This window comes from Balaenoptera musculus, chromosome 11, assembly GCF_009873245.2.
Source record: "Balaenoptera musculus isolate JJ_BM4_2016_0621 chromosome 11, mBalMus1.pri.v3, whole genome shotgun sequence".
NCBI lineage: Eukaryota > Metazoa > Chordata > Mammalia > Artiodactyla > Balaenopteridae > Balaenoptera > Balaenoptera musculus.
This window is the reverse complement of record NC_045795.1, coordinates 60,280,324-60,305,968: the sequence shown is the minus strand read 5'-3', so window position 1 is coordinate 60,305,968 and position 25,645 is coordinate 60,280,324. Positions and strand designations below refer to the sequence as shown.

Genomic DNA, 25,645 nt, shown 5'->3' with positions numbered 1-25,645 from the left:
TCATAGCAGTGTGGCTCCTCACAGCTAATGGCCCAGGTTGGAGTATGCCAGTGGTGCTGGACACACGTCGCGCTCATCTGCTGAGTATCTTGACTATATTTTGCAACACAGTATGTGTAATATCGTGTAATTGAGATTTGCAAATCTCCTTTGTAATTGAGTCTATAGTGGCGAAACAGACATTAAACAAAATATACTAAAATATAAATATAATGCACATACACACATTTATAATTAGAAATTGTGAAATGTTTGTCAAGGAGAAAACTTAAGTGCTATGAGAGAGAATCACAGCAAGACTTAGTTTACTCTGAAGGATGAGGGAAGGCCTTTCATGGGGAAGTGGCGGAGAGTGAATGGACTTGGGCTGAGTGAATACTGGCAAGAGGAGCTTTCAAGAAGAGAGATAATATGGAAAAGCCTCAGAAAAGGCAAGAACATGGCATTTTCAAAGAATAGCAAGAAACTGAAGAGGCGGTGTGGTTAGAGCATCAGGGGAGGGGGTGTGTTTGGAGGCTCACAGGCCATGTGGGCTCCTATTATATCTTGAGAAAAACTGAAATCTGTGAATGCATGTTAAGCAGGTGGGTGACCCAATCAGATTTTCATTTTTTAAAGGTCCTTCTTTGCTGTAGTTTAGAGATGGAGATTCGGGAAGACGAAGAAGTGTCTTCAGTTTAGAAAGATGCCATTGCCCTGGTCCCAGGGGAGATGAGACTGGGTTGGACTGGGGGTGGGGGGGAGGTGACGGCAAAGATGGAAACAAGTAGATGGATGCCAGATATTTTCTATTTAGGATCTAGAAAGTGTAGAACCTGGGTTGACTATGCTACATAAGGAAAGGCGAGACCAAGAAGATGTCCTGTGGCTTTAGCAGTTGAGCGGATGGAGGGGACATTCACTGAGCCTGGCAAGCCTGGGGCAGGAGCAGCTTTGCAGGGACAGATCAACAATCTAAAATGTGTTAAATCTGAGGTGTCCATGAGATGACATCCATGGACTCACCTGCGGAATCTGTGATTGAGCACCCACCCTTCCTAGAAGTTTTCACGTTAAACATTAATCATGCTATCCCATCATTGTGAAGACTAACAGTGTAGCTCCAGAACATTGTATATTTGCAGCATGCACTGTCTAGCATCTGCACTCACTGTGGGTACTATTCAAGTCATGAAGATAGCTGCAGGGTTAAGTGAAAAATCACCATGGTGGTTTCCCTTACGTAGCCAAATGGAGTGGGGGCATGTTGATGTGAGGGCCAGTTTCTCCTCTGCATGTATGTGATGGCCTCAGCACATGCTTCAGGAAAATCTCTTTGCTTCAGAGAAGTAACTCATATTGGTTTAGTCTTCAGGGTCACTTGGAGACAGAGGCAACCTCTATTTTTGGCAGAACTCTGTTTCAAGCTAATGCATCCAGCCATGGAGAAAGCAGTTTCAAAATAGACCTGATCAGTTGTCAAGGGACAATTCATCTTGAGATAATAGCCCTGAGGCCTCGGCCAGCCAGTGTTCTTCTATGAGCTGCTGAGCAGGCTGTCCTCTGATTTTGCATTTGTTTAAATATGTTTAAAAAAAACATGCACAGAGGGTCATTTTTAAAATAGGGGATCCAAAGAGGAAGTCGTGGGAGGAAAGGGATAGAGAAGCAAAGGCACAGGGATGCTCCCAGCCTAGCCCAGATGTCCTCTCCCCCTCAGTGCTCACGACCTGGGTTAAAACCCTCTTTCAATCCCTCACTGGCTCTGAGATGAGAGAAGGTCATTCAACCTATGTGAACCTCAGTTCCTCCTTCTGCACATGCTGGTAAGGTATGTAGGTAACCTAATGTGACTCCTTGCCCATGACAGGATGGAGTAGTCAGGGTTCTCCAGAGGAACAGGACCAGTAGGGGTGTGTGTGTGTGTGTGTGTGTGTGTGTGTGTGTGTGTGTGTGTGGAGAAAGAGAGAGATTTTAAGGAAGAGACTCACATAATTGTAGGGGCTTGGTAAATCGAAAATCTGTAGGGTGGGCTGGCAGGCTGGAGACCCAGAGTTGCAGCTCAAGTCCAAAGGCAGTCTGCTGGCAGAATTCCCTCTCCTCTGGGGGAGGCCAGTCTTTTTGTTAAAAATCCAACTGATTAACATATACATACTACTATATATAAAATAGATAATCAACAAGGACCTACTGTATAGCACAGGGAACTTTACTCAATACTATGTAATAACCTACATGGGAAAAGAATCTGAAAAATCATAGATAAATGTATACGTATAACCGAATCACTTTGCTGTACACCTGAAACTAATGCAACGTTGTAAATCAACTATACTCCAATATAAAATAAAAATTTTTAAAGATCTAACTGGATGAAGCCCACCCACATTACCAAAGGTAATCTGCGTTACCCAAAGGCTGGTGATTCAGATGTTCTAAAAAATACTTAGACAGCAACATCAAGACATGTTTGACCAAATATCTGGGCACCCTGTGACCCAACCAAGTTGACCTCTAACATTCACCATCACACAGGTTTTCAAAAATGCCATTTTAGACTTCTCCAGCTCTCCCTGCTCAGTTTAGCCCTCTGAAGGGCCTTCAAGTAGTGTTCTCATGCTCCCTGTTATTTGCCCTCCATGATTCTGTCCCTTTTTATGTCTGAACCACCTTGCATTTAGACCATTATACGGCACCAGGTAGCATCTCCATATATGTTTATTTAATAAAGGACCACATAAATCATGTAGGATTCATTTATAAAAGTAAAAGATAGAAATTTCAACAAGGGAAGAATTTATTCGGTAAAAATTTTAAAGCAATGGATAAATTTAGATGTAGGCTTCAGGACACACATTTTAACATATTATTAAAATAAAAATGTATAACTGAAGCCTCTGAAGGCCATTAAACTAATACTGTCTCTCTTTCCCAAATGGTCTTTTGTGTATTCAACTTCAGACCCTGTTCTCTGGCCTAGCCAGGCTTTAAGTCCCCACTTTGGCCCCAGTTTTCTCTCCAGGTAAACAGGATAGTGTGGTAGGAAGGGGGTGGGGGGTTGGGGGCAGCGGACTGTCCCTGTGACTCCAGAATCAAGTAGCATCTCAGACACAGAGGAGTGTGTGCTGGAAGGCAGAGCTGGGGAGAGGGCTCTTCAGCGATGTTGGTACTTACAGCAGGACCCTGCGGGACACCTGACATCACAGCTCTCCATGTGGATATTCAACCTCAGGAGGCCTGACAGTTCCAAAGCCAGAAAACACACTTATTCCAAGTGTGTTATTATTAAAGGAATGAGAAGTGTACAGAATTTCGGGTTCTCTGTGGTCAGTTTTGCCTCTCGTCTTCTCATTTCCTTGTGTCCAGACAGGACCAGGCAACCTTAGGGATGCACACGTGGGAGGATGTTTCCGGCAGAGACTCCGCAGAGTCAGTTTGCTTCCTGAGCGTTTTCTCTCTCCTTGCTTGAAGCTCCTCCTGCCTGCCCTTGCCCCAGGGCTGGGGGTGGGATGGCAGGACTCCTTGTTGGGAAAGCCAAGGCAAATGGAAGGGCAGGGAGGGGGAATAAGTAGCAGCACAGGGGTTCCTTGCTGGAGTGAAGTTTCCAGCAGTGTCAAGAGCTATGTCAGAAGGACGGAGCTCAGAGCTGCATAGCCCCAATGTGGAGCTGGCCAGACCCTGCTGCTGCTGAGGGTCTGTCCTAGGCAGGGTGACCACGGAGGAGCGATGGCTTGGGACTTCCTGAGCAGCCCCACTGAGAAGCAATCTGAGATGGGCTTCAAGGGGACATAGGTCTTCTGGATGGACAGGACTGTCTCCTGGGGTCAGAAATCCCTTAAATCACTGGAGATGCCATGTCCTAGAAAAACTGCATTTCTCAATGGTCCCATTAAATGGTCATAGTGATGCTACGAATATCATTACAATGTTTAAAAAAAAAAACCAAAAAAACCCAACAGTGATTTATCACATGCCCATGATGTACAGGTGCTAGGAGTGTGTATTTCTAGTCCTTCCAACAATTCTGTGAGGTGAACGTTATTGGCCCCATATTACAGATGAGTGAAACTGAAGTCAGAGAACTGAAATACAAGGTCAGGATTCTCTCCCAGGCTTCCCAATGCCAGACCTGTGCTCTTCATGCAGCACTTTCTCAATAAAGATGATTTTTCCTTTTTCCATCCAAGGGAGGATGAATGTAGGAAAAGGAATGCTGTCCTGGGAACTAGGAAGTAAGGACAGCAAAAGAGTCCTAGGAAGATGGCTAGGCCAATCAGGGGAGCTATATATCCAGGCAAGGAAAGGCCAGTGGGAATGGGGCAGTACTGGCTGTTTTGAAGCACAGAGCCGGGAGATTTCTGGGAATTCTGCTGGACAGCAAGGCCAAGGAGAAAGAGCAGTGCCAAGACGTGAGGCGTTTGGCCACCAGGAGCTCATGGAGAGCTGGCCTTGGGAAGTGGCCACCAAGGTGACAGCAGAGCTTCCTCTGGCATCCAGTGCCTGGAGGGGAGGAGAAAGGGCAGAGGAGCTCTGGGCCTCCCCAGAAATTCTAGAAGGAGGGAGTCATAGAGGGGACAAGTAGCAGTGACCAGTTACAGACCTCACAGTCCTGTGAAATGAGGGCTCCTGATAGACAGGCCTCTGTGCTTCCCATGGTTACAAGAGAAGGACAGAGCAGCCCCCAGTGAGCCAGTGAGCTAGGATGCATCAGAAGCCCTTGCAAAGAAAGCTGCCCTACAACTGGGTCAGTTTTAGACCACCCTCACACCCAGCCCCACTCTGTGGTGGGTTTAGCGTGTTTCTATATACAATGCTGTGCTTTGCATTGGTTCGCCAGCTCAGTGTGGCAGCTTCAAGTTGACATCCCTCCCCTGGCCCTGCCACCACTTTTGGGAAAAATGATCTTCGTTATGGACTGCTTGTGTCATCCTGCTTTCCTTTCCATTCCATCTTGCTCAGAACCCTGCCACTCTCTGCCTCATCACTCAGCCTCTCCTTCCCATCCTTACTTTGCTCTCACTCTACTTGACACTTGCCCTGCTCTCCTTTCTCAGAATCAGGTCTATCGGTGTACAAGAGAAAAACCCAGAATAACAATAGATAAACAGTGCTGAAACAGGATAGAATTTATTTCTCTTTCACATAGAAGAAATTCAGGGGTGGGTTCAGGACTAGTGTGGCAGCTCCCCCATATCATTGAGGACCCAAGAGCCTTTGTTTTTGATCCACACCGTTTCCCAAGGTCAAATCATAGATCGGGTTAGCAGCTAGAGCTCATGCCATCATGAACACAGAATGAGATGGGGGAGGAAGAGCAGAAAGACAAAAGGGAGCCCCTTCTGGCGGAGTGAGCTCCCTCTAAGCACCCTATGTAACACACCTCCCTTCCACTTTTATCTCATGGGCCAGAACTTAGTCACATGGCTGCATGTAGCTGCAAGGGGTGCTGGGAAGCCTGGTCTTGATTCTGGGAGGCAATGGCTCAGCTCAAACTCAGTGTCTGTCAATGAGGAAGGAGAGAAGAATGGGTATCTTCCCTCCCCTCCCTCTGTCTTTCCTCCTCTGCAATGACCAGGCATCAATCGTGGATTGGGTTTTCCTTCTGGGTTCAGTGTCTTAGGCTGCCTGAGTATGGAAGAAAATTAACACACGTCTGACCTTAACATAGCACCAAGATCATAGCCAGGCTTTGAGCTTATCCCTCTTCTCACAGGGACAGTGTCACTTCCCACCGTGTTTGCCCAAGCCTCCTGTGTGGACCCAGACACCTGCCCTGTGATTACACCCAGGCGAGGCAAAGCACTGCAGCAGCTGAAGGCGGATGCAGTTTCTGTCCTGAGTTCTTTCCCTTTTTTTGTTTAATGAACCAACCTTTACTGACAGAATTAGAAGCAGGAAAGTAGAAATCCTGGGGCATATGGAAGATAAACAATCCCCACTCCAACTTTAGAAGCTCTTTTAGGCAAAAAAACAAACAAACAAACAATTAAATACATAAAATGAGAAAGCTCAAAAGCTACAGCCTCAAGCCATCCTCATTCAGTGACTTTCAATCTAAGTGAAGGAACCATCTGAAAAATAAAACCTCAGGCCAGTTCCTAGTATGTAAAGATATAAAAGCACTTTTTTATTTCTATAAATTTACTTCACATTCAAATGTATAAATATTTACTTATAAATCCCATGAGTTAAATAATGAAATGAAGCCATATTAATGAGCAAAATTATTTGAAATCAGGACTTACAGATGTGGTCTTGTAACAATGTTAATATCCAGTTTACTTTGTATATATTTTTTCATACGTATTTCATAATATGATGGGGATCTAGAGACACATGGATTGGTAGTTATACATGGTCACCCTATTTCCAGTTTGTCTCACAACTTTAGTTATGCTCCTCTGTCCACTGTAAACAGCAGGAGCAGCTTTCTTGTGAATCTGCCCAGCACACAGTGGTCAGTGACCCTGGTCAGCTCAGGTTAACCTACTGCTGGCTTCAAAATATTAAAATATATACATACTGTTACTGAAAGTGGGGTTTGGCTGCTTACCTCTCAAAAGTCAATAAAGAGGCTCAGCTGGTGGAAAGAAAAGTTTGCTCTATTTCAGAGGCTGGCAAAGGGGTGGGGGGTGCAGACTCGTGTGGCAGCTTATGTCATGGCTACGGTCTGGTCATCGTGTAGTTAACATCTTCCACCTGGTGGAGTTTTCAGTATCTATAAAACAGCTCAAAGGATATGGCTTTGAATATTATCTATAGCCCTTGAGGAGGAACTGAATGTCCTTGACTTTGCTTAATGACTGAACTGTTATTATTGTGTCTTGCTTGACTGCTTTCCTTTGCTTCTGCATTTTATCACTTCTCTGATTAAACTTATTCTTTGGCTAAAGTTTTCCCATAGACAAAAGGCAGGTGGAAACCATGTGGGGGAAGGACCATAGGGTCCTGCTCCATTTCAAACCCACCTTTTCTTTGATATTCCTCAATCTTGAGGAGGGACAGGTACAGAACCAGAAAGGGAGTTTTGGATAGAGAGGTTAATCATAAACTTGGCAGGGGACCTTGGTTTTAGTTTCATTTCTGTTCCAATTTTCCCCAAATCTTTGAGGGAATGGGGCAACAACCGCGTGGCTACTTCCTGCTGAAGTGGGGCATAGTCCTGCCTAATTTGGGGAATGGACATAGAGTTGTAAATAATCTCGAGTTCCAAGCTTAGCATCAATATTTTGTAATGTGAAAACATTACCTCTCTCTTTGATTACTTTGTCATAGTACTTGGACAAACATTTGAAAATTAGCAGACATATTACAATGAGGATAATAATCAAAATGCATCCTTCTATTATTCTCTGAATGTGCTTTTTTTCCTTAATGGTTAAAGCAGATGTACAATATATGTTTAATAGGCCACAAACAGGCTGTTTTGGTTAGCCTAAAGTTTAATTTAATCATGTATAAGCCAGGATGACTTCCCCATACCTCAATATGGGAAAATTTCTTCCACCATTTTCCCTTTTTAATAGCAAATCTTTCCATGAGAGCACTGATAATCAATGTATTTTTCCAACATTGCCAGAGTGGCTCAGTTGCCAGCTCTGGGTCTATTCATGTCCCTTGGTGCTAGGCCTACTTTTTGTTTATATATTGGCCTAGTTATTCACGTTGGGAGAAAACTAATCAGACATAACAAACTAGTACAGAGGTATGCTGATGGGGAAACATTTTATAGCCTATACATTTTATCAGTTATACCCAATTGTCACACAAACATTGTACATGTGCTTCAAGCAGTAGACTTAAAGCCAGAAAGTCTTAAAGCCAGCAAGTACACATAATAAGGAGTTAAGTTATACTCTGTGACAACCTCACTAGACAATTTATAACTAGAAGTATGACTGAGACATAATGCCAGAACATACTCAAATTTTAGAAACTTCATATAACTTCTAGAACACTTATATTAATGATATGTATATAACCTAAGAATGTTTATCATTATTATTTGACAATGTTTTCTGTATAATTAAACATACCAAATAATCCTAATTTGTTTAGAAAAACTTTGTTCTCTTAACGGAGAGAAAACCAAACTCAGTCTTGCATCAGTTTACTATTAATAACAAAATTCATTTATCTAATTAAATTCGATCTAATCTTTATCTTAACAACGTACAAAATTCTTTTCTCGAAGTTCCTTTTTTTTTACAAACTTTTATCACTTTCTTTCTCCTTTTTTTTCCCATCCAGAAACAACCAGCTTTAGGACAAAATTAATCCTTCTTTTATCCCTCAGCAAAAATATTTTCATTTTTTTGTACCTTCTCTCACTGACAACACATATCCTACTTGCTTTACACACTGAAATGCTTCCCTTATCATTTTTACGTATTACAATTTTTAACCTTTAAAAGACCTTAACAACACAAAGAAACAAGTCATTGAACTGTTTGTTATATCAGCATTTTCTGATCAGCAAACTTAAGAACATATTCCATAACCTCTAAAAACATACATTTTTCTCATAGCACAGTTTCTCTTTAATGTGGGACAAGATGTGTGTTTAATGAACCCAAACATCTTTTTTTAAATTAATTTTTATTGTAGTTGCTTTACAATGTTGTGTTAGTTTCTATTGTACAGCAAAGTGAATCAGCTATACGTATACATATATCCCCTCTTTTTTGGATTTCCTTCCCATTGAGGTCACCACAGAGCATTGAATAGAGTTCCCTGTGCTACACAGTAGGTTCTCATTAGTTATCTATTTTATACATAGTAGTGTACATATGTCAATCCCAGTCTCCCAATTCATCCCACCCTCCCTTACCCCCTTGGTATCCATACGTTTGTTCTCTATGTCTGTGTCTCTATTTCTGCTTTGCAAATAAGTGATGAACCCAAACATCTTTTGAAGTTCTACTAATTAACCCAAGGCTGAAGTGTCAGGCAGAATGGGCTGTGTTTGCATTTCAAGGACATGATAAGAGTTAACTTCAAGCTTTCTCCTAGGCATATTTTTGTTCTCTCAGGGTCAGAATTCTGAAAACAGTATTTTTATCAAGCTAGCTTTCTCTAACTGCATATGCAAAAAGAACCAGTTTGGGAGTTTCAAAAGAGTTTCATCTTAACCAATTTTCTCTGAAGAATACTGTTAGCTACACCGTGTTAAAAAAAAAATCACCTTTGTTTTTCTTAGTCATAGGTTCATAGCTAAAATTTTTCTTACTGAATTGAACCTGAATTTCCCATTTTACAAAAGGCAATGAGAATACCAGTCACACAAATGGAATACACACTCACACACCAAAAGACAGAACTGTCACAAGTCCTCCAAGACGATAACCGATATGGAGTCCCAAACAAACATTTCCCCAACACAAAGGGTCCTCAACGTCAGACACACGTCGGAACCAATTGGCAAAATGCCCAAATAGCACCTCATGCTCACAAATGATCCTCAACTCTCAAATGCCCAAATAGCACTTCATGCTCAAAAGAGAAGTTTGCCCAGGTGCACACCAGGAGACTTAGTCTTGGAGCTCGTCAGCTCTTTCCGATGCATGTTTCTGTTCCACCAAGGAAAAAGCCTATGCTGGCAGTCAGTGCCCAGCATGGAAGAAACAGGGAGAATCCCTGAAACAAATGGTTTCAGCACCTACTAGGAACATCCCCGCAAGTCCCCTCTCAGGACCAGCTAGCCACAAGCAGTGGGCTCATCACAACCATCCCGGCATGTCGTCATGGCAGCTCTACTCAGGAAAACCCCGGGGAGCCAGATACCACGAGAGCGCAGCCTCACATTGGGAGCCAAGATCTGTTACGGAAAGTGGGACTAGGTTCTTGCCACTCAAAAGTCAATAAAGGGCTTCCCTGGTGGCGCAGTGGTTAAGAATCCACCTGCCAATGCAGGGGACACGGGTTCAAGCCCTGGTCCGGGAAGATCCCACATGCCGCGGAGCAACTAAGCCTGTGCGCCACAACTACTGAGCCTGCACTCTAGAGCCCACGAGCCACAACTACTGAAGCCCGTGTGCCTAGAGCCCGTGCTCCGCAATAAGAGAAGACACCGCGATAAGAAGCCTGCGCACCACAATGAAGAGTAGCCCGCGCGCAGCAACACAGACCCAATGCAGCCAAAGATAAAATAAAATAAATAAATTTTTTAAAAAGCCAATAAAGAGGCAAGGTTGGTGGAAAGGAAAGCTTGCTTTATTTTGTATTATTTATTTTGTATCTAGAACATTCTCTGTCAGCCTCTTTTATTCTCAGCCCCCACACCTCCATTCCTCTTGGGCTACTGCTTAAGTGAAGTCATTCATAGCTGTTAAATGGAGGGTCTGTTCTGTTTCATGCACTATGGCCAATTTGAGGAGGTGGGAAATATGATTGCCCTCCCTACTTTCCTGAGTTGTGAAGGTAGTGATTGAATAACTGCTTTGTGAAAACCCAGGAGGGAAAGCAGACCTAGCTGTTTGCAGGTGAGAGGGACGATGCTGGAAGGTAAGTGAGCTGGGAAGGTAATCAGCTTCAGCTGGGGATGTCCCTCCCAGACATTTCCCATCTGATTTGATGAGCCTACCACCGTGGAGGTGTGACCCCTCTTGCAGGCTAGATGCCCTTTGGGTTTTCTTTTTCACGTGCTCCTGGCCAGCCTGGGCTTGTAATGAAACTCTGATACACTGTGATATTGATGTGAGTCCACAGGGTGAAGGTCCCAGCTTCTCTGGTGACCTGGCCATTCTTCTTTTCAAGGAAAGAATTATAATGCCCCTGGGGTGCCCTCATTTGTATTTCGATACCTCTGTCTGCTCAAGGTAGGATGGATGTGTGTCTGATTTCACCATCTTCCCTCCAGATCCCAAATATCACTAAACTTCTTCCATAGTCTATTTTAGAAGTGGCGGGTTGTGGGAATTCCTTCATTTTATGAAACATGGAGCTTACTGTCTGTTTCCATTCTTTTTACTTAAACTTCAGTGGATTCCATAGAGGTTATTTATGTAAATGTGCATTCATTTTGCCACCTTTTTTTCTGAATTGTGATGGTAAATTCCTTCGTAGATTAGAGGTTGAACATGTTAAATATAAACTATGGCTCTCTTTAGTGACCCCAAATTTTTCAATATCATTATTCTTCTTACATAGTGATGGTAACCAGCAAATATGTTTCAAGATACAGAAAGGTTTTAACCATCCCAGCCCTCACCCCCTTGAGCCATCAGGAGCAGAGCCAGCACCCCTCACCCTCTCCCCAGCATCCATTGTTTATTGAGCTGTCTGAAGAAATTCAGGTTGATGGAGCTCCCATAACTCCTTACAGACAATGCTCATACGAAACATGATGCTCTGGTTTATGGGGCTAAAGGGACCGTCCAAAGTTCTGGTTTAAAATGGTCTGCTTCCTTTCAGAGCTGGTAATCACAGTGTATTTGGTGTGTGTCTATTAACTCCACCATCCAGAGGGAATCTTTAAGTGTTTATTTTCTGTACTGTGATACAGTGAACTCTATTAACCTTAAATGATTTTGATAACACCATCAGGGGGCAGCAAAATGATTCTGCCTGAAATTACACAGTGAGAGAGTGATATTACCCATGACAGATTAAAAGCAAAACATACTTTTAAATTATTATTCCTATCAATTGGGTTCACCCTCTGGAGCCTTGCTCTTAGCATTTATAACATTACTGGCAGAGTCATTCCGTGATTGATCCGCTACCTCACCTCCTGTTCACCCTGCAGTCCACAGCAGTAGCTCCTGCCTCACTCCCCCTACCCCCCTCACAGTGAAATTGCTTTTGTCAGGGCCACCTGTGACCTCCCTGTTGCCAAATCCAGTGGACACTGCTCTGCCTTCATGGCAGACACAGTCAGCCATTCTCTCTCTGAAACATCTTCTTCCTTTGGTGTCTTTCTCAGTCTCTTTGTCTGGCTTCGCCTCTTCAAGTTTCAGCCTGAGTTTAAACATTTGGGATTTCCCTGGCTTGTTTCTATGCTCTCTTATTTTCCCCTTGCTGCCCTCTCTTCCCTAGGGTGACTCATCCATTCCTATATTTATGGAGATGTGTCTGAAGATAATTCCCAAACTTACACAGTTGACCCAGATCCCTCCTCTGAGATGCACAAACACCTATCAATTGTCCACCTGGCAAATCCCTTTAGATGCCTCACAGTTTTCAGTAAAACATGCTTCTACTATCGTAGTCTTCCCTTGCTCCATAAACAGCTTCACTCCCCACAAAAGCTGTAAACCTGAGAATGGTTCTTGGTTCATTCTTTCCCTCCGCCCCCGTGTCAGATCCTTCAGCAGGTGTGCCATGCATCTGTCCACTCCTCTCCATCTCCTCTTCTCCTACCTTGGTCCAAACCTCAGCCAGCTACCTATGAATGAATGCATTGCTCTCCAGGCTTCCACACATGGCCCCCTAGGAGTCGGCCTTAACTTAACAGCAGGTGCTATTACAATGGAAATTGGATCCTGCTCTGTTCCTGCTCACCGGCCTCAATAACTTCCCACTGCACGTAGGATAAGATCCAAACTCCTTTCCAGGGCCTGTGTCTTGTCTTCCCTCCCCTTTCCCCAACATTAAGCTCTTTTCCTCTGCTGTTCCCTCTGCCTGTTATGCTATTTTTTTTTCCTGTCGGGCTAGCCCCTTCTCAACCTGTAGTCTCAACTTAAATGTCACCTCCCCAAAGAAGACTTCTGTCACCACCCAGTCTAAAGTAGGTTGCCATGTCATTCTCAGTCTAAGTGCCCTGATTATTCTGTAATAGAGTGTCTTACAACTTATAATTGTTTTATATTTTATTTAGTTTGTAATCATTTGAATCCCCACTTTAATACATGTTTCATGAAGAGGAGGGACCATGTCCTGTTTTCTTTTTATCCCTAGCACCTGGAATAGTAGGTACTCAGTGAGTGTGAACTGAGTGAATAATTGGCAATCTAGACAACAGTGCCTGTGACCATGGAGTGGTGGCTCATAGCTATGGGCTAGAATTACTGTCTCTTTGATAGCAAACAAGTGACATATATGCCATCATTCTCCCTGCTACACCTATGGCAGACACAGCTAACTTATGACACTCTAGCCCCACTGAGCCTGCATGCATTCTCAACACGTGGTGAGAATCAGAACTGGCATTGCAGTGGACCCAGAAACCATGAAATGTTGATAAGTTTTTCATATGTCCGTTGCAGAGTGATGTATCAGGCAGAGGCTACACCAGATGTTAGATGACATTGCTAAAGACCAGACTAACCGTGTTCAACATCATTAGTCATTTGGGAAATGCAAGTCAAAACCACAATGAGATGCCACTTCACACACACTATCACTCAGTGCTCAAGCAACAAATACATATTGAGCCTTTTTGCCCAGATACTATCACAAAACTTTCTTGACATAGAAACAAGTGTGAACAAATGTTATGGGTACTGAGACCACTGGATTTCTTGCTAATCAGAATGAAAAGTACTATTTGCTTAATGTTGTTTTGCTCACCTAAAATCTCTGGCAACTCTGTGAAGTAGGAATTACTGTTGCCTCTCAGAAGGTAGAGGCTCAGAAAGGTTGGAGGGATCTTTGGGAAGTGACTGAGCTCAGCTCTACACCCCAGCCACTGACTCTAAACCCATCACTCTTTCCCACATGGCTGACCATTTGGGGGCCTGGTCCTTCCCAGGACATTTCAGTGCAGGTACCTGGTCTTGCATAATTCTTGGTTGATTCTGCAGTTAGCCACTATAGGTTATCCTATACAGTTCTTCAGTGACCTCTCCCATGAGGTACTATAGGGCAGTAGAATCTGAGAAGCAAGAGATGGTTCACAAGAAGGGTATTCTATTCCTCCACTGAGCCTGTGATTCAAAACACTCCATTTGCTTGGAACAAACTTTGGAGGAATTGGTACAGTTTTATCATTAGACTCTCAGTGGGTTTTTAAATGCCATTGGCATTTGCAGTCCTGTGTATCAGGAAACAAAACTCATAAAGCTCAAATGATCTTGTGCATTGAGTTCACAGAGCTTTTTTTGATCCCTAAAGACTTTCCTTCCTGAGTGTTTTATCCTATTTAATTCAGTGTCTTTGAAATATCAATAGAAGAAGGTCAATTGCTGAGGCTGTTCTTATATTGTTTACAGAGGTCAGAGCCGTTGGTAACTTAGCTCACCTTCTATTCTAAATCTGAGGGACTGGATAACAACATCTTCATGTCTTAAGAAAAAAAACCTCTGTCCTGTAAATATTTCCCTGTAAATATTTTGTTCAGCCAAGTATACATACACAATATTTTACCCTGTAGAATTATCAGCTGGCCTGATGTAGTCTCCCCTTCTAATGCTCAAGCAACAAATGAGTATCGGGCACCGCAGTGCAGAGCAATAAGCCCTGTGCGTATATTGGCAGCCGTGTAAGCCAGCTCAGGAGACCTGAAAGCTAAAGCTGCAAACACTCTTTGAATTTTCATGGAAAGATGTTTATGATGTGTTGTTGTTAAGTGAAAAATTAGATTATAAAACCATTCTAGTAGCAGGCTGGGATGAGCTAGTGCAGCCCTTCTTTGTACTAAAAACACCTAAAAATACTAATAAAATAAAGGTTTAATATAAGAAAGAGAAAATATTTGCCAATCATATATCTGATAAGGGACTTGTATCCAGAATATTATAAAGAACTCTTATAACACAATGATGAAAAAGATAAATATTCTAATTTTAAAATGGGTAAAAGATTTGAATAGACTTTTCTCCAAAGACTACGTACAAATAGCTAGTAGGGAAATGCAAATCAAAAGCACAATTAGATACCACCTCAAACCCCCTAGGATGGCTATAATAAAAAAGGCAGACAATAACAAGTGTTGGTGAGTATACAGAAAAATCAGAACCCTCATATGTTGCTGGTGGGATGTAAGATGGAGCAGCGATTTGGAAAACACTCTGGTAGTTCCTTAAAAGTTTAAACATTTAGCATTACCATATGTCCCAGTAATTCCACTCCTGGGATTGAAAAGATACGTCCACACAAAAACTTATACATGAATGTCGATAGCAGCATTATTCAAAATAGCCAAAAAAGTAGAAAGAACCCAGATGTCTATCAGTTGATGAATGGATAAATAAAATATGGTACATCTGTAAATGGACTATTACTCGGCCATAAAAAGGAATGAAATTCTGATACATGCTGTCACATGGATGAACCTTAAACACATATGGTATGATTCAATTTACATTAAATGTCCAGAATAGGCAAATTCAAAGAAATAGAAAGTAGATTAGTGGTTGGTAGAGGGTGGGAGGAGTAATAAGCAAGATGTAACACTCAGAAGCCACAGAAGAAAAGACTGACCAATTTAACTACAGAAAAATTAAACACTTCTAAATGATGAAAGACACCATAAGCAAAGTTGAACAGACAAGTTCAAAATGAAAGAAAATATTTGCCACATACATCATAGATTCATCTGGGGTGAACTGCACAATCACAAAATGGATACAGAAAAAAATAATTATTTTCTGTTATTCTTTGTGGGTGTGCATCTTTGAACAGGAAAAAACAACTCAAATTTGCCAAGGTAGAATAACTTGGTTACTTCCGGTCAGTTTTATCCTGGGTAACTCAGTGTGTTTGGGGTAGATCCTTGCCTCTTAGGGTTTCTCCTTTCCTCCTCAGAGTGTAGAGAAAAGTGCATGCAATGTTGTGTTTTACATTACTATGACCAGTTGTGTGCCCAGAACATCCACGAGTTCTTTGGAAGAAGGGGGTTAACTTTTATCCAACTCTGAGTCACCAGTGTTTAGGATTAGCCCATCACCCAGAGAATCTTTATTGACTTACATTGATTTGAAAGCTTTTAAAATCCCTGGTGCTTCAGTTTCCAGGGATATTAAGGGCCAGGATTGCATTTATCATATTCCCAGCAGGGCTGTTTTAAGGATTAATATTTTAACATAAATGATCTCCTGCTCCTTTAAAAAGACATTAATTAAGCTAAAGGATTTCTTTTTAATGTGCTTAGTTTTATAATAATTTGTATTTAAAACTAGTGTCTGAAATATAAGCAATAAGGTTTTGTGCTTTCTTATAGAAAATATGACATATAGAAGAACACAAAATTAATCCACCATTAGGGTTCCTCTCTGGATATTATGTCAAGCCATTGATCTTTCTGTGTTTTACAGGAAGATCCTACATGGTAGCTTGCCATATGGGAGGGCCAGGGTGGCGTGCTTTAGGGAGGGAGCCCCCTGACCTGACGTGCTGTTTCTCTTCTCCTCACCCTTTCCCCAACCTGGCTCCCCAGCGAGATGAAGCAGAAGCTGGATGAGGAAGGCAGCAAGTGCAGCATCCTCTCCAAGCACCAGAAGTTCGTGGAGCACTGCTGTATGCGCTGCTGCTCACCCTTCACCTTCCTTGTCAACACCAAGCGCCGGTGTGGGGACTGTAAGTTCAACGTCTGCAAGAGCTGCTGCTCCTACCAGAAGCACGAGAAGGTGTGGATCTGCTGCGTCTGCCAGCAGGCGAGGTGAGTGGCCAAGTGCACCCTTAGGGGCTCAGCTAACTGGAGGCACCATCTTCCTTCAACCAGGTGGGGCTGACAGTGATTGATTGATTGGCATTATTTTTTAAGAAAGGGGAGGTTTACTAAGCAGTCTTCTACATTCAGTGCGTCTAACGCAGATAGAACACACCCAAACTTGTTTAATTAAAGTTAGCAGAAAGAGGATGCTGAGGAGAAGCTGGGAATTTCACTGGTTCAATCTTGTATGATGTCCTGTGGGGACATCGCCAGGAGTCTTGGGATTATTATTGTCTGAAATCAAAGAAGATGCAAAAGCTGAGCTCATTTCCTGTTTTTCCATATTATTCAAGTCCATCATAAGAACCTGTCCAGGAAAGAAGTCCATGATTCATGGGGCAGGTTTTGCTTCTTGAAATTTCCCTAAGTCTCAGTTTGATAGAGAAGTATGTCTAGGTCAAAGTGCCTCAGATGTATGGCCTGTGGGCTGACAGTCTGTTACATTTTGAAGGATGCCTCAGAAGAGTTTATTTCTGTAGTAACAAGCTGTGTAACCGCTCAGCATTGTACAAGACACACTGCCAAATTCATCATGGGAAACATTTAAGGAATATTTTGACTCGAATCAAGTATGGAAAATTTCAGATAAATAACAGCTTTTAAAACCTGCCCAGTTTCTTGAAACCAACAAAAAAATTAGTTTCCAATAGATTGTTTAGACTAAATACCTGGCAAAAGCTGGTGTCTTGCTGAGGGATGGTGTTTGGGGTCACTTTGTGCTGCCATCCACTTTGACCATCAGCTTCTCTGCTCCTTGTGCAGTCTGAAATTCACCTTGGTTTAGAAGTGATTTACTTTAGGATATTACTCTCTGGGATATTCTTTCAGCATATTCATATTCGAGCAATTGGATTTTAAAACACTGTATATGTCAAACTACATGAAGAATACCTGTGTGTGTATTGTGTGAAATCCCAGTAAAATAGTGGATAGCAGCTCTGTGAATTTGCTGAGATGACTGCTTTTTAGACTCATGTTTCACTCCCCACTGCCTATGACATAGTTTTCCTTTCCTATGTAAGTTAATCCCATTTTTGGTGCATTGGTTTAATTTCTAGCTGTTTATCCAGTAGCTACCATATGCATATGTTTTTTGAGATACTATAGAGCCATGAATAATTATAATAATAAAAATTCTTGCTCACAGAAAATTAAGGCACTAGGAATACAGGGTAGACATCCATGCGATAACATTAACCAATTGTGTCAGAAGTAAATGACTATATCAAGCACCCGGGCCTGTCTGTGGTGTGGTTCTACAGGAGGGACTCAGATTAGAATGTAGGCTTCCTTGGGGAGGACACAGGTAATGTCAAATCACTGTAGAAATGGTGGTAGTCCAAAACTTCAGCTTTCCTCTTTCTCATCACAGTGAAAAAGAGTCTACCTGTCCTAGGGTTCTGTTTGGTTATTTATTATAGTAAAAGCATTTTAAGAATTTTAAATGAAAATTCCCTTGTAATGGTCACTGCTCTAATTATGAACAGATGGTTTGTGCTTTGTCAGTTTGTTTTCTCCATATGTTTTGCATTAAAACATATTTCTGTTGTCAGTGTTAGTTTAAAATTTTTAGCTTTGGGAGATTAATAAACATCAGTGAATTTATTATAGAATGATGATGGATTACTTATTTTAGAAGTTATATAGCTAATGGGATACTACAGAATCATTCCCTTTGTCATCTTTTTATTATATAAAAATTTATCTTCTTGACCATTTATTGCATAGATTCAGTCAAACATTATAAATAAGGACATATACTGGTTGTTTAAGATCTTCTGCAGGAAACCGAACTTTCTCAGTGAGCCTAGATGCACACGTCAGTCATCATTTGGTGTCGAACTGATTCAGGAATGGCGTTCCTACTTTCCTTGGAAACAAATTGGCTTCTTAGTTCTTTGCTTCATTATAAAAATTGTTCTCTCTGATTTTTGTTGTTTTGTGCTATTACCTTTAACACAGACCAGTTTGGGAGATTGTTTTCAGGGAATGAGAGAGAAAAATTATCCTTGGGACTGAAATCAAAACATATCTCCTGATTATGCCTGGGGCATTGGCTTTGGTTTTTCTGAGACAACTTAAGCCTTCATTTCTTTTCACTTGGAGTCGAATATCCTTTACTTCTACCTGATCACTTATTGCTTGGTGTTCTACACAGTCCACATGATTCATAAATTAGGATGCTGCCCTTTTAGTATAAACTCCACAGTATGTTTTAGAGATATCCTAATGGGTTTGCAATATCCCTAAAGAAGATATATTAAAAAATTATCACTATGGGATGAGGACATCCACAGGTTAACCAGTATATGGGGAAATGTTGAACCTCAATAGAAAGCAAGGGAATAGAGATTTATGCTTCAAGTAGCTTTTTTTCTCATGAAATTAATGTGTTTTTTTCAGCATTCTGTTCAGTGTTGGCAAGGGTAGACTGAAAAAGGCACTCTCATCCATTGCTGGCAAAGTTGAAATGGGCATAACCTTTTACCAACGTGTATCAAGAGCCATTAGCATGTTCAAGTCCTTTTACCCAGTAATTTCATTTTTGAAAACCTATACCTAAAGAGACAATGGAATATTTTTAATACAAAAATAATTCTCAATACAAAAATGAGATATACTGGATTATTTGTAATATAAAACCCAGAAATAATCTAAATGTCCAACAATAGAACAGAGGAAGTAAGTTAAGATACATTCAACTTGACAGAATATGATGAGACATTTAAAATAATGTGTATATTGTATTAGTATGGGTAAATTCTTATATTAAAAATTATGTATGCGATGGTTTCTTTGAAGTGTTTTCACTTTTTTGAACAGAGAGCATTCTTCCTAGGTGTACATTTTGTGGAATATTTATGTGGCAAAGGAGCCTGAAAGGCAATGGAATTATTTGTGTTGGCAGCACTCTGTGCCAATTTCATGTAGTTTATTTTGGTTAATGAGCTCTTGAGATTTCTTTACACACCATGATGCAACAAGTCAAAGAAAGTTAGTGTGTGCTTGGAAAAATCCCATCTTATCCACGGCTGTTCAGTGAAAAAGCTGTACAACTGACAAATCTCTTGACTAGATTGAAGAATTTAAGGGAAAAAAATTGAGGAATGTTGGTGGGAAGTTTCATTCATGTACTGTGAGAGACAGTCTACCCTTCCAAATTTTAGAATAAATCTCATCTTGGGAAACATCAAAGACACACCAAGCAATATTATTCAAAATAACTGGCTTGAAGTCTTCAAAATATTGATGTCATGAAAGAAAGAGACTGAGGAAATGTTTAGGTTAAAGAAGACTAACAAGAAACGATACCCAAGTGACATGCCTAATTCTTAATCAACTCTTGAGGTGAGGGGAAATAGCTATAAAGGACATTGGGACAATTGACACCATTTGAATATGGATAATGGTAGAATAGTATTGTATTAATTTTAAATTTCCTGAAATTGATCACTTTACATAGCTATATAAGAGAGTGTCCTTGTTCCTGGAAATACACACTGACACACATCATGGTAAATTAAATATTTTTCACTTATTTCCTCCATAAATGCTTACTGAGTTCAGCCTACACAGGAGGCCTGTGCTAAAGCAATCAACTCTTTACTGCCCATTACTGATTTTCTGAAGAACTGTTTGTTCACATGTTCACTTGCGATGTTTATCATATAATTTTTTGGTACGAGTTCTTGGTGTGCCTTTTGTTTGTAATGTTCCTTTTCTCCTTTCTTCCTGAAGCCTCCTTGCATAAGTTTCAGGACAGTTCCTATGGGGAAGGGGCCAGCCTGAAATTTTGATCTTTTTTTTTTTTCATTCTTTTTAAAATTTTTTAAATTCTTTTAAAATTTTTTTATTCTTTTTTTTTAAAATTCTTCTCTTTTTTTTGGCCGCACCTAGCAGTTTGCAGGATCTCAGTGCCCCAACCAGGAATTGAACTCCAGCCACGGCAGTGAAAGTGCTAAATCCTAACCAGAAATTTTGATCTTTTTGAAATTTCTCTGATAAGCAGAGGCACTGGTTCTCTCCTTTAGCAAGTGCCCAGGCCTACGTTAATGGCCAAGGTTAAAGAGTCAAACAGATTTCAGTACTGCTCACGGCAGCTTCCACGGTAACTGGAGATTAGTCTGTGCGTGAGCAGCTGTGAGTGAAGAGTGCTCTGCTAGAGACTGTGAAGTCCCCGTGGGGGGACTGTGGTTAGAGCAACAGCAGGACAGGTGTCCCAGAGGAAGGGATGCCTGAGTTGGGCTTTCATGAAGTAGGAGTTCAGCAGGGGAGGACAGGAGGCAAAGGCAGGCTGGACAAAGGAAGGGGGAGCAATGGGCAGACTGGAAAGCTCGGGCAAGGTAGGGCTGAATCTAGGCTGCAGGCGGCAGAGAGTAGATTTCCAGAAAAGAATGCTAATTAGATGCCAACACTCTCCACTTTATGGTCCTGCAAGGTGGATAGCCCCCCCCCGTTATAGTTGTAGACGCTGAGCTCACTGAGGCATGTTACTGTTCCAAGTAAGGGTGGGAGCAGGATCCAAACCCAAATGTTTGACTCCAGACTCCAGGGTGTGCATTCTCAACAGGACTATATGCCCCCCCAACCAGGCCAAACTTGGTCTTTGGAGGGAAGAGGGAATCTTGCTCTTTTTATGCATAAAGCACAGATATACACACACAGTACATACACAAGCCTAGGATAAGCCTTGTGGTTAAAAATTTGAAGTTCCCTCAAATAGGTCCACAGAACATCAGTTTAAGAAATGAAAAGAAGGATTTGATATCCCAGTATAAGAGGGGGATAGCCAGCAAAGAACATCCATTTCACTTTATAAAAACCTTACAAGATGTAAATCCTTAGAAAGGTCCTAGAGAAATAAACCTTAATTTGGAAAGGCAGTATTCAGCATGAAGACAAATAAGTTTAGCAGGAATTATTATAGAAGATGATGCTGTATCCATTTCTTTCTCTTTTTTTTTTTTTTTTTTCATTTCTTAAGACTACAAACAGCTCTTAAAATCAAGACCAAAATCTACTGCTGCTAAATTTCTTGAGTTCTCATTTGAGAGCAGGAACAAGTGGCCTAAAGAAGGCAAACTGATTCAGCATCACGTGATGGGAGGGCCAACGCATTTACCATATAAATGGGCTACTTCAGCCTGGGCTGTGTAAGCTGTACTGTCATAAGTATTCCTAGGAATCCTACCTGAGGTGTGAATTGCTCTCAGAATCACCATAAAAGCATCAGAGAATATTATGGCCTCTGCAATTCAAAGGCAGCCCTGTCAGGGGAGTATTTATGAATTTGTTGGTAAGGAAAGAACTGAAAAGGCTTAGAGTCTACACCAGTAGAAGTGAAGATATGAGATAATTAAGAAAAGAGTATTTCATTTTTTTCTAAAGAATTGACCCAGGGACCCCCAACTCCCCAGTCAAGTAGCTTCCACAGCCTCATTCAAATTAAACCACATGAAGACACCTGCATTTTCTGGGACTGTGTGTCCTTCAGATGATTTGTTTAACCTCTAAAATGAGATTCTTCAAGAGACATCTAGGAATGGCCTTGTAAAGTCAGGAAGTGTAATGAATTCCAAATAAGCTGAATAACTTTGTCAGCTGTGCCTTTCAGGTACAATCATAAAGCACTAAATTTTTTTCATTGCTTCTAATCAATCTAGCTTACATCTCTAACTTTTGGGAAAGTAATACACCATTCAGTAGTAGGCTATGTCACGGTCACTGTGTGTTATCAAATAGAATGAAAAAGAAGAAACTACCAATACATGCAACACTATGGATGAACACCATGGATGTTGAGCCAAAGAAGACAGATACAGATGGCACATACTGTATGATTCCATTGATGTAGAGTTCTGAAATGGTCAAACTGATCTATGATGAGAGAAACCAGAATAGTGATGGCCCTTGGGAGTAAAAGGGGTTACTGAATGGGAGGGGACCCAGCAAGCCTCCTGGAGTGATTAGAATGTTCTATACATTGACTTAAGTGGTGGTCTTACGTGTGTGCACATATGTAAACATTCACTGTGACACTTAAGATTAGTGCACTTTACTATAGGTAAGCAATACTGCCATAAAATAATTTTTAAAAATTTATTGGCACATTTACACTGGCTCTGTCCCTTAACAGCTGTGTGGCTACTGGCCAGTTGCTGAGCATCTTTGAGCATCATTTTCCTCATCTGAAAAATGGGAATTCATGACACTGGGCTTAGAAGGTTGCTAAAGGATTAGAGAAAGGATGATTTGTGCCCACCATGGTGTCTGTCCCATGGTTAGAAGGCTCTGGTGATAAGAACTTTGATTTCTTTCACTATAATGACGTGCCGTCCACAGCCCCTGGCTCTGATGGCTTCAGCTCCAATGGCACAGCTGGGAAGCCATGCCGAGTCCCTGCGGGTATGCCAGAGGATGGCACCTCCTGTGACAAGGACATCATTTCTAATCACACTCATAAAAGTATTCCAGCTACACTTTTTATTGCAGTAGAGGATTTTTTTAAGCATGAGTGGAGAAAATTAGAAGCTGCTGGATAAGGCTTGTGAGTTGTACTCCAGGGAAATAAAAACCAAATAAATTCACTGGCTGATTTTGAGGAGAAAAGGTCATTCTCTGAGAATAATGCCAGAATATGTCCTTGAAACCCTGAAAAATAAACACACAACTTGGAAAACCAAAATAAACACACAACTTGGAAAACCAAAGACATTCAGATCCATAGCAAGATACATAATAATTAAACTTTTAAAAACTAAAGAAAAAATTAAAAATCTTGAAAGCAGCCAGAAATAAACAATATATTTCTTATAAGGGAAGATCAATTCAGGTGACGACAGATTTCTCAACTGAAACCACGGAGGTCAGAAAACTTAAAACTAAGAATAAAAAGGGTGCAGTCAAAGCAGGATGTCCACAACGACCCAGGAGGAATGGACTCTGGTTCCCTCGTGAGCTGAACTGGTCTTAGCTTAGCTGCCACTTTAAAGCAGAGTTAAACAGCTTGCTTTTCACTGATTGGAGGCTGCCTTTCGAGGGATAAGACCTTTGTGGCCGTGGGGATTTCATGCCTTGGGCAGGCCCTCCCCAGCACAGGAGCGGGCTATAGCTCAACCCATAGCAGGGTCCTGCTTGCCAGGGGCTGGGACGGGAGAATGAGTTGCAGGGCCCCTCCAGAGGGTCACCAGGGCAGGTCCTGCTGCTTTGTGGGCCAGGGCCGGGAGATGGCAGTGGGAATTGGCTCCCCTGGCCATCCAGAGGCCTGTCCCCTGCCTTACACTCAGGACCTCTGGTGTTGTGGAAAGAATGCCAGCCCCTGCTATCATACACACCTGGCTGAAACCCTGGCCTGGCCCCATACTAGCTCTCTGTTCCCAAGTCTACTATCCATCAAATAGAGCTTTTGCTGGTTTAGGGTAGTGCTGGGAGTAATTACCGAGGCAGCCCTGTGCCTCCTGCAGTGGACCTCCAGTGACTGTTCTCAAGGCCAGGTTCAGAGAAGTGATGTGGACAGTTGTGGCCCCTGGGAGCCTCAATCCAGAAGGAAGAGTGTAGCAGCAAGGGAATCTCAGGGTGGGCACTGAGGCCGGTTGGCATTCAGAGCTCTAGGGTGGGACAAGGGGGGCCAGCCCACGCCCTGAGTCCAGGATGAAAACTGGGGGCTGTTAGGGAATTCATAAGGTGCCACAAAGCATAATCAATGAACTCCCCTCATACCACTGCTACATGGATGGAAATAGAAACACAGCGACTAGTGCTGGACATGCACAGACATGACCATGGGGAGAAGGGCCACAGGAGGGTAGCAGGGCAAGTGACCCAGTGTGGCTGTGACAGAGGGGTGACGTGGCTGAATTGGTTTGGGTTCTGATGCTGGCCCTGCCTGCCCGTGGGCAAGGATCCAAAGCCTCGCTTTCCTCCTGGGCCAGATGAGTGTAACACAGTGCCAGCCTCACAGCGCTGTGGACAAGACTCGGTGAAAGGTGTCTGCCAGGGCTCAGCCCAGCAGCCGGCCCGTAGTAAGTACCAATAGATGTTAGCTATTATTACAGTTGTTATTGTTGCCATCACTGGGGAGTAAGCCAGACAAGTAGATCACAGAACTGAGAGTACAAACTGAAGCATCTGCTTCAAGAAGGGAGGGTGTCGTGACACACTAGATTTTGGTTCTGTTGCAGAGAACATTTGTCCAGCATGAATGTGTCAGGTTAAAAGGATGAGGTGAGAAAGCTGGCCTGGAGTCAGTGGTGTCCTGGTGAATTTTTGACAACCGGCTCTCCAGGGATAAAGAAGGCTTGATTTGTAGTATTTGCCAATTTCCATAGTGTAAATATTCCCACCATATATGTTTTCGAGCTATCGACATATTATCACTGAGTTGGCAAGAGGCGCTCACAGCTCCCCGCAGCTGGAACAAGCCTGCCCAGCATAGCAGTGGCCTGAGTGGAGAAGGGTGTCTCCAAGAACAACAGGAAGAGGTCCCTGCCCTGCAAGAGCTCAGAGTCTGATATGGAAGACAGGAAAGTCCCAACCATACCCATACGGAGCTGGTATAAGTGCTGGGAGAGCACCCAGAGGCAGTGCAAAGGCCCTGAGGGGTGAGCCAGCAGACCTGAAAGCATCCTGTGTCTGAGAGCATCTTAATGCCTGAAACTCAGGTCTAGGATAGGAGAGCGGAAAGAAGGATTCTGCTGGCAAAGTTTACTTGAGCCGAGTGGATGAAAGGCTCTTGGTGCTCCAGCCAGGCATCAGGGCTGTGCCTCTGAGGTGGGAGAGCCAACTTCAGGACACTGGTCCACAAGAAATCTCCCAGCTCCACGTAATACCAAATGGCGAAATCTCCCAGAGATCTCCATCTCAACACCAAGACCCAGCTTCACTCAACGACCAGCAAGCTACAGTGCTGGACACCCTATGCCAAACAACTAGCAAGACAGGAACACAGCCCCATCCATTAGCAGAGAGGCTGCCTAAAATCATAATAAGGCCACAGACACCCCAAAACACACCACCAGACGTGGTACCTGCCCACCAGAAAGACAAGATCCAGCCTCATCCACCAGAACACAGGCA

The 25,645-nt window shown here is 42.4% G+C and overlaps 1 protein-coding gene across 3 annotated transcripts in view; it reads left to right on the top strand.

The window, feature by feature from the left end:
• The window catches only part of LOC118904523 (myosin VIIA and Rab interacting protein), a 222,422-nt gene that overhangs the window by 91,220 nt on the left and 105,557 nt on the right, over window positions 1-25,645 (top strand). For 2 of the 3 annotated variants that reach the window (XM_036870745.1, XM_036870744.1), the window contains exon 3: window positions 16,295-16,516. In XM_036870745.1, coding sequence (XP_036726640.1) covers window positions 16,295-16,516 — 222 coding nt within the window. Of the gene's footprint in view, window positions 1-16,294; window positions 16,517-25,645 lie in introns of those variants that run through there. The other variant, XM_036870746.1, reaches the window with a different exon arrangement.